Genomic DNA, 14,442 nt, shown 5'->3' with positions numbered 1-14,442 from the left:
TTAAAGAGGAAGGAATGCTTCCAGATTAATTTTATGAAGCCAACATTACCCTGATACCAAAACCAAACAAAGACATTATGAAAAAATAAAATCACAGGCAAATATTCTTGATACTACAAAGTTACCTACTTGACACTACAAAGTTACATATACTATACTCCAAAGTCACAATAATAAAAAACAGATATATAGATCAATGTTTAGAATAGATAGCCCATAAATAAATCCTTGTTTATAGGTCAATTAATCTACAGCAAAGGAAGCAAGGATATACAATGGGTAAAGACAGTCTCTTCAAAGGGTGCTATTAAGAAAACTGGACAGATACAATTAAAATTATAAAACCAGACCACTTTCTTACACTATGTACAGAAATAAACTCAAAATAAATTAAAGATGTAATGTAAGACCTGAAACCATAAAACTCCTAGAAGAAAACATAGGCAGTAAACTCTTTAAGTTCTTAGAAATATATTTTTGGATATGACTCCTTGAGCAAGGGCACAAAAGAAAAAATAAACAAATGGGACAATATCGAACTAAAAAGATTTTGCACAGCAAAGGAAATCACCAACAAAACAAAAAGACAACCTACTGCATGGGAGAAGATATTCTAAGTGATACATCCCATAGAGGTTAATATACAAGATATATAAGAACTTATGCAACTTAACGCCGCTCCAAAAAAATCCAATTTAAAAATGGGCAAAGAACAGTAAATAGTAAACAGTTTCAGAACAGTAAACAGTTTCTCCTAACAGGACATAGAGATGGCCGTCAGATATATGAAAAGATGGCCAATATCATTAATCACCAGGGAAAAGCAAATTCAATCCACAAGGAGAGATCCCATGGCACCTGTTAGGATGGCTATCATCAATAAATCAACAAATAACAAGTGCTGGTAATAATGGAGAGAAAAGGGAACCCTTGTGCACTACTGAAAACTGTAGCAAAGCTATCCTAACAGCCTGATAATTTCCTGTGGGACTACAAATTGATGCAGCCACTATGGAAAATAGTATGGTGAATTCTAAATAAATAAATAAATAAATAAATAAATAAATAAATAAATAAATAAATCTGCCATATGACCCAGCAATTATGCTTTTAGGTATTTACCCAAAGAAAACAATAATGCTAATACAGAACATAGAGGCACTCCTGTGTGTTCACTGCAGCCCTAGTATGGAAGCTAGGCATGGAAGCAACATAGATGTCCATCAATCCTATCTAATAAAAGAATAATATGCAGACTGACCATCACTCCAACACACAAGATGGCTGCCCCCATGTGGTCAAAGATGGCTGCCCCCATGTGGACACAAGATGGCCACCACAAGATGGCCAGCAGGGGAGGGCAGTTGGGAGAAACCAGGCCTGCAAGGGAGGGCAGTTGGGGGAGATCAAGCCTACAGGGGAGGGCAGTTAGGGGTGACCAGGCCGGCAGAGGAGGGAAGTTGGGGACAACCGGGCCTGCAGGGAAGGGCAGTTGGGGGGGACCCAGGCCTGCAGGGGAGGGCAGTTAGGGGTGACCAGGCCTGCAGGGGAGGGCAGTTAGGGGTGACCAGGCCTGCAGAAGAGGGCAGTTAGGTGTGACCAGGCCTGCAAGGGAGGGCAGTTAGGGGTGACCAGGCCTGCAGGGGAGGGCAGTTAGTGGCAAACAGGCTGGCAGGGGAGCAGTTAGGCATCAATCAGGCTGGCAGGCGAGTGGTTAGGGGGTGATCAGGCTGGCAGGCAGAAGTGGTTAGGGGCAATCAGAAAGGCAGGCAGGCAAGCAGTTGGGAGCCAGCAGTCCTGGATTGTGAGAGGGATGTCCGACTGCCCGTTTTGGGCCCAAACGGGCAGTCAGACATCCCTCAAGGGGTCCCAGATTGGAGAGGCTGCAGGCTGGGCTGAGGGACACACACCCCCGTGCACGAATTTCATGCACCGGGCCTCTAGTAGATGAATAAAGAAAATGTGGTACACACACACACACACACACACACACACACACACACACACAGGAATATTACTCAGCCATAAAACAGAATTAACTCTTGTTATTTGCAACAACAAACATGGTTGGACCTAGAGTCTATTATGCCACATGAAATAAGTCAGGCAATGAAAGACAAATACAATATTATTTGTGGAATACTAAAAACAAAACAAAAAACAAAAAAACCCACAGAAAAACAAAAATCAAAAACCCAAAAGAGAAACAGAACCATAGCTATAGAGAACAAGCTGATAGTTGCCAAAGGAGGGGGTTGGGGGATGGGGAGATAGAAATAAAATAAATGCATTTTAAAAAGAGATGAACAAGGAAAAGGACGTAGAGGGAGCTGGTGACTTTTCTTTGCGTTTCGTCACCGTATCCTTACATAGTCTCTAGCTGATGTGGTTGCCGTTGCTAGGGTTTCATTTTCTTATTCATTTCCCCCAGTGGCTGATCATATTGGATACTTGGGTTGTCTGGCAAACACTTGAATTAAAAAAAATTTTTTCTAAGGGGACAAATTAGTTCTTTTCTTGGAGTCAACTAACAAAAAAGCATATAAACCTCAGGAGAATCTACAGTAACTAATCTGTTGACTATTTTGTGTGTTGAGTTAAACATGTCACCACAGAGACCCTCACACGTTGGTTAACAACTTTCTAAATATTTACCAAGATCTTGAATAAGTGAGAGTGCTTCCCATGATATAAAGGCTCCACCACCATCATCCATGGCACCCTGCCCAACGTCCCAGCTGTCCAGATGTCCACTGACCAGGACAACCTAGAACAAATAATAAAAAGAAAAACAAATAAGATTAAGCAGAAATGAAAGAGGAAGACATAAAAGAGGAAGATTCAGAGGCATTCCAAATACAGAAATGAAACTTTTATATTCTTCCATGTTTAATGCCTTAGAAGATCTGCGTCATTGCTAGTGGAAGACTTAGTACAGAGGCCTTACACAAAAGGGTATAAGGTCATCCTAAAAGTAATGGAAGTTCTCACCTTATACCTCTCTTTATCAATATAATTTTGAATACTAAGAAAAATGTCTTATGACTGAAATATGTGTGACAATTTCATTATATGATGTAAAAATGGAGCTCAAGCCGAAACCGGTTTGGCTCAGTGGATAGAGCGTCGGCTGCGGACTGAAAGGTCCCAGGTTCAATTCCGGTCAAGGGCATGTACCTTGGTTGCGGGCATGTCCCCAGTAGGGGGTGTGCAAGAGGCAGCTGATCGATGTTTCTCTCTCATCGATGTTTCTAACTCTCTATCCCTCTCCCTTCCTCTCTGTAAAAAATCAATAAAATATATTAAAAAAAAAAAGAAAATTCATTTCTGTTGTTTAAAAATAAAATAAAATAAAATAAAATAAAATAAAAATGGAGCTCAAAACTTCATATTTCCAACTATCCCAAATTCTCACTGATACAGGCTAAACATGTGTTGAATTGGATACAAATGAAAAAGTAAAAACAATAATTTATTTTTTTAAATGATTGTGCTTTGTGCATTGTCAGTCACTGTAGTGTTGAATAAATTGCTAAAGTTACAAACTAAATTCTAATTAACAGAAAATGTTCAAGAAACATTTCAATTCACATTAGTGTGAAATAATCTCTACATTATGTTATGTTTTAAATCGTTATTACGTTTAAGTTGTTTTTTTTCTGAGAATCATTAGTAATTCTCTTCAGGAAAAACAAATTCAGTGGAACTACACTTTGTGGACACACTGTACTTAAAAGTAAGTAAACTGATGTTGGGTTAGGACATCCAGTGAAAGAGTATCTTTGTCACTGGGCTGCCCTCCAAAATACCCTAATGTTTCTCAATACCTGCACTGTGTCAGGAGCTGTGCTCACTTACAGGAACTAAGAAGGATTCCCGACGGCAAAATGAAGAGGGCCGAGCGCAAAGACCAAGATGCCGATGGGGCACCGTGCACAAAAAGAAGCATGTGCGAAAGAGCCGAGGGCAACAGGAAAGTAGCTACGCATGCCTAAAGGAATGGAGTCACTCCACACCACAGCCTGTGCGTACAGAGGCTCCTTCCTGGTCAGGGAGAAGGTGCCGGTAGAGCCTGAGCTCCCCCTTCTCCATGCCTTGATCAGAGAATAAAGTTTCTGCTCCACTTCATTGACCTCAGTCTCATTCTACTGGCGTGAATGGCAATGGACAGAAGGTCACTGTTGTGGGTCCCCAACCTGGAAGGGTCGGTAACATTTTGGTCTCTATATCATACGATATATGGATATCAAGTCAGATGAATTATAAATCTAAATAAAGGTGTTAGCGGGAAGCATAGAACTGCTTTGTCATCTTGAAATAGGAAACTATTTCTTAAACTGGACACACAAAGAACAAGTCATAAAAGAAAACATAATAAATTGGGACTTTTAAAATATTAGGAATACTTGTTTATCAAAAGACCCCCTTGAAAGAGTGAAAAGGCAAGCCAGAGAAGAGGAGAAAGTATTTCTAATACATACATGCAACGAAGAACCCATATTCAGATTATATAGAATTCCTGTGAAACAGTAACAAGAAGAAAATTAACCAACAGAAAAATGGACAAAATACTTGAACAGACGGTTCACAAACATAAACATACAAATTATTAATAATCACATGACAAGGTGCTCAGGTTCATTATTATCAAAGAAATTTAAATTAAACCCCATTCAATATATATCCACCAGAATGGCTAAAAAGAAAAAGACAGAAAATGCCAAATACTGGTGAGGAGGTAGAGCAACTGGAACTCTCATACATCGCTGGTGTGAGTATAAGCACTTACAACCACTCTGAAAAACTGGCTTATCTACTAAATCTGGACATCTGCACATCCTATGGCCCAGCAATGCAACTCCTGTCTGTAAGTCCAACAGAAACGTATGTGTGTATATGTACTTTCACCAAAAGAGACGGACTAGGATGTCTATCGAATATTCAACATAGTCCTCATCGCCTTCCTAGAGGGAAACTATTTAAAGGCCTGTTAACAGCAGAATGAATGAATGATGTTGTGTTGATCAATGCAACACTGCACAGCAGTGAGAATGAACAAACACAATACGTGATAAATGTACCTGAATCTCATAAAGGTAATGAAGAATGAAAGCAGCCAAACAGAACAATGCATCGTGTATAATCCCATTTGTATGAAGGCAGCTGTGTGCCACTGCCGGTCTGACTTTCCGTCCTCGCAGCTTCCATCCAGTGCGTTTCTGCCCTACTGCCCTAGGTTTTGCCCCCTTCTCCCAAGACTGAGTCTTTGATAGACACCGTGTGTCTCACAGATTGCAACTCTCCTCTTCAGAGCAGCTGGGCTCCCTCTGCCAGGCTAGTTTGGTTGTGGCTGCTGTTGCTGATGCTGTTGTTTTTATAGTCTTTCCCGCATTTGGAAGAGATGGTGGTGAAAGGTGCAAAGGAAGTTGGAGGATGGGGGGTGGGTCAGTGCTCTGCCTGCCTCAGGGAGCCGCACAGAGGTGGGTAGAAGAGTGGGTGCCCCACTTCTCTGTGGTTCTGGAGGTGTTATTGCTGTAAGGGCTCTATATTTACATCTGGCAATAGAGGCAGTGAAGAAGCTATACATTTTCCCGTCTTTTGTCAGGTGGTTCTTTCTTGTGAACTTGAGTTTACTATATCTCTGGGCATAGTCTTGTTTTTTGGTTGCTTAAATCAGATGCAAATACATTGTAATTAATGTTCACATCTGCTTGGCCCTGACATAAAGCATGGTGAGTTGGTATGTTTTACTGGGTTATCCTTGTGAGGCTGCATGAAGGCATGCTAGCCAGGCCCTATGCTGAATGTGACCTCATGCACTGCTGTTTTCTAAGTGAATGGAGGAGCTGCTCTTATGGTTACAAAAATTCAAGTTCAGGCCTGGCCGGCATAGCTCAGTGGTTGAGCGTCGACCTATTAACCAGGAGGTCACGGTTCGATTCCCGGTCAGGCTGTATGCCTAGGTTGTGGGCTCGATCCCCAGTGTGGGGCATGCAGAAGGCAGCCAATCAGTGATTCTCTCTCATCATTGATGTTTCTCTCTCTCTCTCCCCCTCTCCCTTCCTCTCTGAAATCAATTTAAAAAAAAAAAGATTTAAATTTAAAAAAAAGAAAAAATCAAGTTCATTAAAAATTCTCCTGAATTAGAAGTAGCTTTCCGTCATTACTGTTTTTAAATCGATTAACATTAAAATTACACCTACTATCTCATAGTAGCCCCCATTTTTTCTGATTTCAAAAATTACGTTAAAACAAGCTCTTATAATCCAAACTAAGAGGCCCAATGCACGAAATTCATGCAAGAGTAGGCCTTCCTTCCCCCGGCTGCTGGCACCGGCTTCCCTCTGGCACCCAGGACCCGGGCTTCCCTCGCAGCCCGGGCTTTGTCTGGAAGGTCGTCCAGAAGGACGTCCAGTCTAATTAGCATATTACGCTTTTATTATTATATATAGTTTGTGATTCTTCCATAACACTGTGCCAAAGACTTTGTCCTATAGGATATTGTTGAATTTCCTATTATTCAAAACCATTTTCCCTGTATTTTAATTATTAGTGTAAGTAGTAATTCTGGATTGGAAAATGGAGGCATTTCTGAAAACACATAGAAATATGATTTGAAAACAACCTCAGTTATTCTAAGGCAATCTGGAGGATAACATAGAGCTGCCTTGATTTAGTTACTCTTACGTGTTATCTGAGAAAAAGTTTATTAAAATACAGTTTGACACTATTTATCCACTGGAACTTTAACTTCATTGGGAAAATGGTTCTGAGAGTGGTGAGAATGTTGACTAATGTTCATTCCACATGGGATTACACCACTTTCTGAATCACAGTTTCCTGCTATTGCAATATATTTTTTCATTTTTTCCTGAGAAACAATCCATTTGTGTTCATTACATGGCCATTTGTTAGTCTGGGGCATTGTACTTGTTTGTGACTGCGATGAAGTCATAGTGGGCTGGGTCTGTCTGTGGACACAGAGTCAACAGGAGAGCGTGCAGCTGCTCGGAGAAGCAGGCGGTGCAAGCGGACACCCGGATATTTCCACCCGAAATCCTGCTTTCCCAAAGTCATGGGTTTTCCATTAATCATCAAGATCTGCTTACCTTTGATTTACTCATTACATGCTGTACACAGACATCACTCTGTTGAACTTACTCTTTTTTTGGAACTTTTTATTGATGCGTAATAGTCTAAGACAGTGGTCGGCAAACGGCAGCTCGCGAGCCACATGCGGCTCTTTGGCCCCTTGAGTGTGGCTCTTCCACAAAATACCACGGCCTGGGCGAGTCTATTTTGAAGAAGTGGCGTTAGAAGAAGTTTAAGTTTAAAAAATTTGGCTCTCCAAAGAAATGTCAATTGTTGTCCTGTTGATATTTGGCTCTGTTGACTAAGGAGTTTGCCGACCACGGGTCTAAGAGAAAGTACACAGATCCTAAGTGTATAACAAGAGGAACAGCTACAAACTTACAATAATCTTGTTACCAAAACCTGACCAAGATTGTATCCTCCCTAAAAACCAACCAGAGATCAAATCTAATTGTAAAATCTGAAATAATTGTATTTAGCAGCATACTGAAAGCTATTGCTATAATGGCTCAATGATTTCCAAAATCCCATGGTAATCAGAAGTTATATCTATCTATCTATCTATCTATCTATCTATCTATCTATCTAGACATATAGATATATAGATATATATTATATATATAATTTAAACTTATATATATAATTTGGGGTCATACTTATGTTCTTGGCATGCCTAGCTTTAACATTGTGCATTTTAAATTGTGAGCTTTATAGGTATTTATCTAAACCTGAGCAAGTACTTGTTGATCAATCCTCAATAAATGAGATGCCCACTCAACTTTCAAACATGTTTTATTTTACAAATGTCTTGCTTAATAATGAACCAGAAAGATAACTATCCGGTGGTTTTATATTTGGCTTTTGTTATATTTTGTTTCCTTTGCAGCTTCTTCATTCTCTGTCTCATTTTGTGTGGTATATTTTAAGAGGTAATGGGATGAGTGTTTGGGCTACAAAGTTCAAGGCATTTCCAGACACAGGAAATCCCCAATCAAATTTTCAACAACAAAAATAATTAAGGGTTAAAAAATATGACCTACAAAAAGAGGAGGGAAAATCTTACATTATTTAGCCTTAGAAAAGAAGCCAAGAAGTGATGCAATAACGGGCCTCAGCAATGATAGGCCCTCTGTGGAGGATAGGAACAGCAGATGAGAAAGCAAAGGAACCAGGTCTGAGCTGCAGCAATGAGCATTAGAAACATATAGATGATCAAGACTTTTCTAATGGAGGCCTTTGTAGAAGTTAAAAGAGTGCTAACAGGGGAAAGGTTATGGGAAATTCCTTTCCTTGGAGGGTTTCTAAAATAGACTACAGTCTTTGGTCTTAGATGGAAAGCTAACATAGAAGGGATAAATAAAATCTTTCAAGGTTACATCTAGTCCAATATTCCGTGGCTGTTTTCAAGAATTCTTTTCCTATTCTAACCACTTTAAAGGAGAAACTTGTCCTTCGAAAAGCCTCCATGACCGTAACAGACTTTTCTCTGAGCATCTCCTAGATACCCTGGCTGCCAAGATCTTCCCACAATTTAGGATCCAAACACAGGTGGGAAGGCACTTCTCAAGAAATCCATGTTTTTGTAATCCCCGAAGACAACAATCTAGGATTTCAGAGGGCATTTGCTGGATGTATTGTGCTATTGCCCAGCACAGACAAAAGGGACTATGTTTGAACAAATACTGCCCTCCCCAATGAACGGACTAGGTGGTCTACAGAATAAAGCTAGGCCCCTGACACACCGGGCTCAGACACAACACAGCAAACATCTGAGCTCCTCTTGACTGGATTCCTCTCTTCAAGCTTTGTTTAGGGAAGCTGTTGGATGTTGACAGCTTGTGGGACGTAGACTTCTTTCACAAGAAAATGGGCCATCTGTCTCAGTGCTCACACATCACCACAGCTGCTCCTAAAAGGAGCTGTTTCATTCCAGACTGTCCCCTCTTACTTGTGACTGGCTTCATAAAAGGAAGACCACGACTGTTTCTGGTTGAAGTCTCTGAGGACATTACTCGACAGATATCTTAGGATAAAACAAAAAGGATCTAATTTATCTGTGGCTCAGAAAAACCAACACATAGGTGGATTTATAAAATATGATTGCAGTGTATTTGGAAGAAATGGCTGCAATTTATTGAACACTGATTTGTGGGTAGTGGTACAGCAGAGAATGCCTATGGAAGGAAATCATTCTGATGAAATGGAGTTGTTTGGATTTCATCCAGGAGTCATGACTGGTTGCAACTGGAGATGATAGTCTTTTAAATGAAAGAATCATGCTTCTGAATTACTTCTCCTTTGGCCTAAGCAACCACAGGACAAGCTGTCTCACTTGAAAGGTTGGGAGGAGCAGAGAATTGAATTACAACATTGCATTTTAACTTCCTCCAGGGAAGAAAGGGAGATGAAAAGCTTAGCTAACTTCTGGTTCAATAATGATAATCTTTCCCATGGTTAAATCCAAGGATGGTACAGTGCACAGCTATAACTTCTCTTTTTCGACAACCATTCACTCACCCCTATGTTCCAGGGATGGTGTGTAGCATTAAAAAATATATATATATAGAAGCATTTGGTATTCTACAGACTCTTTCATGGTTCAATTTATACAAGATTTTATTTTTGACATTTAGGTTTATAAGCTAAAGGATTCTTCTTGACTCCTACTGGTTTTTAAAATCCCAGAAGCCTATGCAGCTTTAGAGTACTGTTTTTGATGCTTGTTTGTCTATTGATTGTGAAAATATTCTCAATTCACCTTCTGTGATGCGCTGAATGTGCTCTATAGAAGTGAGCAAGATCAGCTGAAAGCCTCTGGTTTTTCATTCTTCTGAGCCCCCAGTTCTCGACCCTGCTTGATGTACTAGCAGATAAAAACTAAGCAACAGGCCAGGGCTCACCTATTCAAGTGAGTGCTGTCACTTTGAAAAGCACAGTCCCTGGGAAGCTATTCACTAATTCCTCCTTTACCACCAATTCCCATTTTTAAAAGCCAATTAGTGTGAATTAGTATATGAATTTACTACTGTATAGTTTTTCCTTAATAGAAAAAAAACTTGTGCCCTGGCTGGTGTGGCTCAGTTGGTTGGAGTGTCATCATCCATGCACTGGAAGGTCACAGGTCTGATTCCTGGTCAGGGCCATACCTAGGTTGAGGGTTCCAACCCCAGATGGGACTATAACCAATCAATGTCTCTCTCTTTGTCTCTCTCTCTCTCTCCATTTCCCTATAAAATCAATAAAAAAGAAGAAATATGTTTTGAGGGTGGGGGACTTTTTAGTTACTTTGTGAATGATTAGGAAATAGAGGAAGAAAGGAAGGGATAGAGGGAGAGACGGAAGGAGGCAGGGAGAGATGGGAGCAAAAATGATGACTAATACAAGAAGGAGAGATGAAGTAGAAGACAGAGCAGAAGGGAGGAGGATTGCAAAGCAGCTTTGGGAAAGCACAGGAATGAAAGAGAGAGGAAACCCAGGTCGAGGTGTGGGTCCAGGCTGTGTCAGGTTGCTGAGGTTCACGTAACAAAGCTAAGACAAATTGTTTCTCCATGTTCTGACACGTGCTAGCTTGATGGCATCATGGTGTTGCTGTAACTAGGTGAACTGAGATGTGGGGAAGAGTTCTTGAGAAACACTACTGAGCTACGATAGCCTGTGTAGTTTCAATAAAGTGAGCTAAAGTATCTCTACCTCAAATATCCAAGTTATTCTGTTGTCTCCTGCCAGCCATGGCCCTGGACCACAATGGTAATGGGGAGTCTGAAGTCAACCTTCCCAAGTCTCAAGACTTGGCAATAAATTTTAGGGTAACTCTGTGGCTTTTTATGATGTCAACAATAGAAGACAACTTTAATTTTGATGCATAAATAATAGTTTAAACGAAAGATAGTCAAATTATATCACTGACAACCCTAATAGGGGACTTTTCAATAATGCAATTTCTAGCTTCAAGACAGTGTCAAGAAGCCAAGCTTACTCTGACAGGCCATGTCTGCACAACAGCAGGCTTGCTGCCCAATCACAGCACTTCCTGGTCTTTAATCCTCTCTTCCTATCTGACATCACACACTATCAGCCAGTTCATTTTAGCTATTACTTTGTGTTCAGACTAGGAAAAAGCCAAATTTCCATTGATTTTTTTTTTTTTTTTAGGAAGGGAATAAAGCAAATATTGAACATTTTCTTGCATCTGTACTATTTTGCCCACAAACCCAAATTCTGCCTTATTTTTTAACTGGAATTTACATGTCGCAGAAATTAAAAAAGCCAGAATAGACATCTTAACTACACTGTACTTAATACAAATGCTATGAGAGCCAGGGAAAGGGTATATTATGTATATATACTCAAAATATATTTTCCTTTCCATTGAAAATATATTAAATTGAAGCTTATCTTCAATATTCACAATCAAATAACATACGCATGAAGAAAAGTGACAATTATATTCTCACAAGAATCAAAAGTTACTAATAGCAAAAACATGGTTAACCTTATGAGATTTATGCATCACAACTCAAAAACAATAGTCTGAAAGTTATTCTGTTTTCTAAGTCCAAAGCAACCTTGAAGCATGATCATGCTTTGTACAGGACAGAAAACTTATCTGCTGGACAAAATGAAATAAAAATTGGCCCTAGAGATTGGGAGTCCATGAGGAATTACTGTTAAAAACAAAAACATAATTCTCGGCCATAAAAAAAAAAAAAGGAATGGAATCTTACCATTTGCGACAGCACAGATAGGTGTAGAGAGTACTATGCCAAGTGAAATAAATCAGTCAGAGAAAGACAAATATCATATGATTTCACTTACATATGGAATCTAAAGAACAGAATAAGTTAATAAACAAAATAAAAACTGACTTATAGATACAGAGAACAACAGACTGATTGTTGCCAGAGGGGAGGGTAGATGGGGGGCTGGGTGAAAAAGGCAAAGGGATTAAAAAGTACAAATTGGTAGTTACAAAATAGTCACAGGGATGTCAAGTGCAGCATAGGGAATATAGTCAGTAATATTGTAATAAGTATGTATGGTGCCAGGTGGGCATTTGAAACATCTGGGGGACCACTTTGTAAAGTATATGATTGTCTAACCACTATGCTCTACACCTGAAACTCATTCAAAATAATATTGAATGCAAACTGTAATTGAAAAACTAAAAAAAAAAAAAAAAGAACATAATGAATATATAAGGTAATTTTCAGGACTTGAACAGAGACCGCAAAAGAGAATGGATTAGCTTTCCTCTTTCTACATGAAATTAATTAAAAGAACATCATGGAAAAAAACCGCTCACTTTCTCCATCAATGGACATTGTGACATTGTGGACTTTATTTTTTTAAAAATAATATATTTTTATTGATTTCAGAGAGGAAGGGAGAGAGAAACATCAATGATGACAGAGAATCATTGATCGGCTGCCGCCTGCATGCCCCACACTGGGGATCAAGCCTGCAACCTGGACATGTGCCCTTGACCAGAATCAAACCCGGGACCCTTTAGTCCACAGCTGACGCTCTATGCACTGAGCCAAACCGGCTAGGGCTGGGCTTCAGTTTTTTCCTGTCAGCATTGATGAGGTCATCCATGTTCCCTTAAGTATTTTGACTTGTCATGAGATTATGTTCTGATTAGTTAAATGTTGGTTGTAGCCATACGTTTTGCATACACCTTGGGTGGGGGGCGGGGAAGAAAAGAAAGAAAGAAAAAGGAATGAAGGAACAGAGAAGAAAGGGAGGGAATAAGGAAGACTATTTCCTCATAGGGTATATTCTGAAGAAACAAAAATGCACAGAAAAACAAACAAGTGTTTATTAATTTAACTTGTGTTTATTAGCCCAAAGAGTATATTTAACAGGCTATCGAATTAGAGCAAGATTAAAAGAAGTACAAGCCTCAAAGCACAATTCTCACTAAATTATATTTCTCACTAAATTCTGAATGTTAGCACTTGCTTTCAGCCCTGGTTCAATCTTGTTCAACATTTTCATTACTTTGGAGACATGCTTATGAATTTTAAGATGATAAAAATATAAATCATTAATATGTTGGACCAAATAATCAAGTTTCTAAAATATTCTGAAGCAGAAATAATTGCTTATAACCAACAAGATAATTCAGCAGGAATAAATACGAAGGCGCACACCGCACGTTGAGGTGGAAGGTGGATAGCAGTTCATCTGGGAGCCAGCAGCAAACTCAGACGGGCCTAAGAATATTGAACTAACAGCATGTTTCAGCTACAGAAAAAGTTAATAAAATGTTAGGGTTTGTCGATAAAAATATGGCATTCTGATTATGAGAAATAATACTCCCAATTTAATTCACCAAACACTTTTTCCCTTCTGTTTTGTTTTTTTTTTTTTTTCATCCAGATACCTAAGGAGACCTTCTGGAAAACAGACTGGTCATAGAAGATCTGTCAGGATTTTACAGTGTCTGGAAATAGCACTGTTTGCAGGGGTCCTCAAACTTTTTAAACAGGGGGCCAGTTCACTGTCCCTCAGACCGTTGGAGGGCCGGACTATAGTTTAAAAAAAAAAACTAGGAACTAATTCCTATGCGCACTGCGGGCCCGGGACGAGTCGGCTGCTAAGCAGGACAGGCAGCGGCACCCGGTGGGCCAGATAAATGTCCTCGGCAGGCCACATGTGGCCTGTGGGCCGTGGTTTGAGGACCCCTGGAAAGAGCAAGTGCTGTGTTTACCCTGAAGAAGACAGAGCTCCAGAGGGCTAGAGGTTTCCTATACCAGAGGAATAAACGTCCCCTCTGGGTAAAACCAGGCCAGTGAGGGAGGGTGTGTGCAGCTAGCTTTCAGCTCAGTGGAAAATAAATCTGGTAGGTCCAGCAAGGGGACACTATTCCTCAGAGGAGTAAGCTGCCAAACACTGGCAGTGTTCAAGCGGAAACAAAAGGAACATCTGTCAGGTAAAGAAAGGGTATCTCACCTGAGCTGGGAATGGGAGCTGAGCTTGATAAGCTCCAAGGACACAGTTGATTTGAAGAGTCTATGATTCTAAAATGAAAAGCAGGCTTCTCTTGGCCATTATTCAGGGAGAAGGAACTGTTCGTGTTTTCCTGGAACACTAGATGGCTTTTATGCTGTCAATTTTTATTATCATGTTTTTTTCTTCAACTTGACCCAAAATAAGAAATTTAAATTATATTGCTAATAATTTATTCTTAAGGAAACCTGCCATTGTAACAGAACTTTTTATGACTTAAAATTTGCCTTCTTGCCCTGGCCAGTTTGGCTCAGTTGTTAGGAGTGTCGTCTTGGACACCCAAAGGTTGTGAGTTTGATTCCCAGTCAGGGTACATACCTAGGTTTCAGGTTTGATCCC

At 39.9% G+C, this 14,442-nt stretch overlaps 1 protein-coding gene across 3 annotated transcripts in view; it reads right to left on the bottom strand.

The window, feature by feature from the left end:
* CPQ (carboxypeptidase Q) overlaps nucleotides 1-14,442 on the bottom strand; it is a 385,779-nt gene that overhangs the window by 143,233 nt on the left and 228,104 nt on the right. For all 3 annotated transcript variants that reach the window (XM_080646549.1, XM_080646548.1, XM_080646550.1), the window contains exon 5: nucleotides 2,656-2,767. In XM_080646549.1, coding sequence (XP_080502675.1) covers nucleotides 2,656-2,767 — 112 coding nt within the window. The remainder of the gene's footprint in view (nucleotides 1-2,655; nucleotides 2,768-14,442) is intronic.

Source organism: Plecotus auritus (genome assembly GCF_963455305.1).
Source record: "Plecotus auritus genome assembly, chromosome: 11".
NCBI lineage: Eukaryota > Metazoa > Chordata > Mammalia > Chiroptera > Vespertilionidae > Plecotus > Plecotus auritus.
Note: the sequence above shows the minus strand (reverse complement) of the source record. Positions and strands in the feature narration are given on the sequence as shown.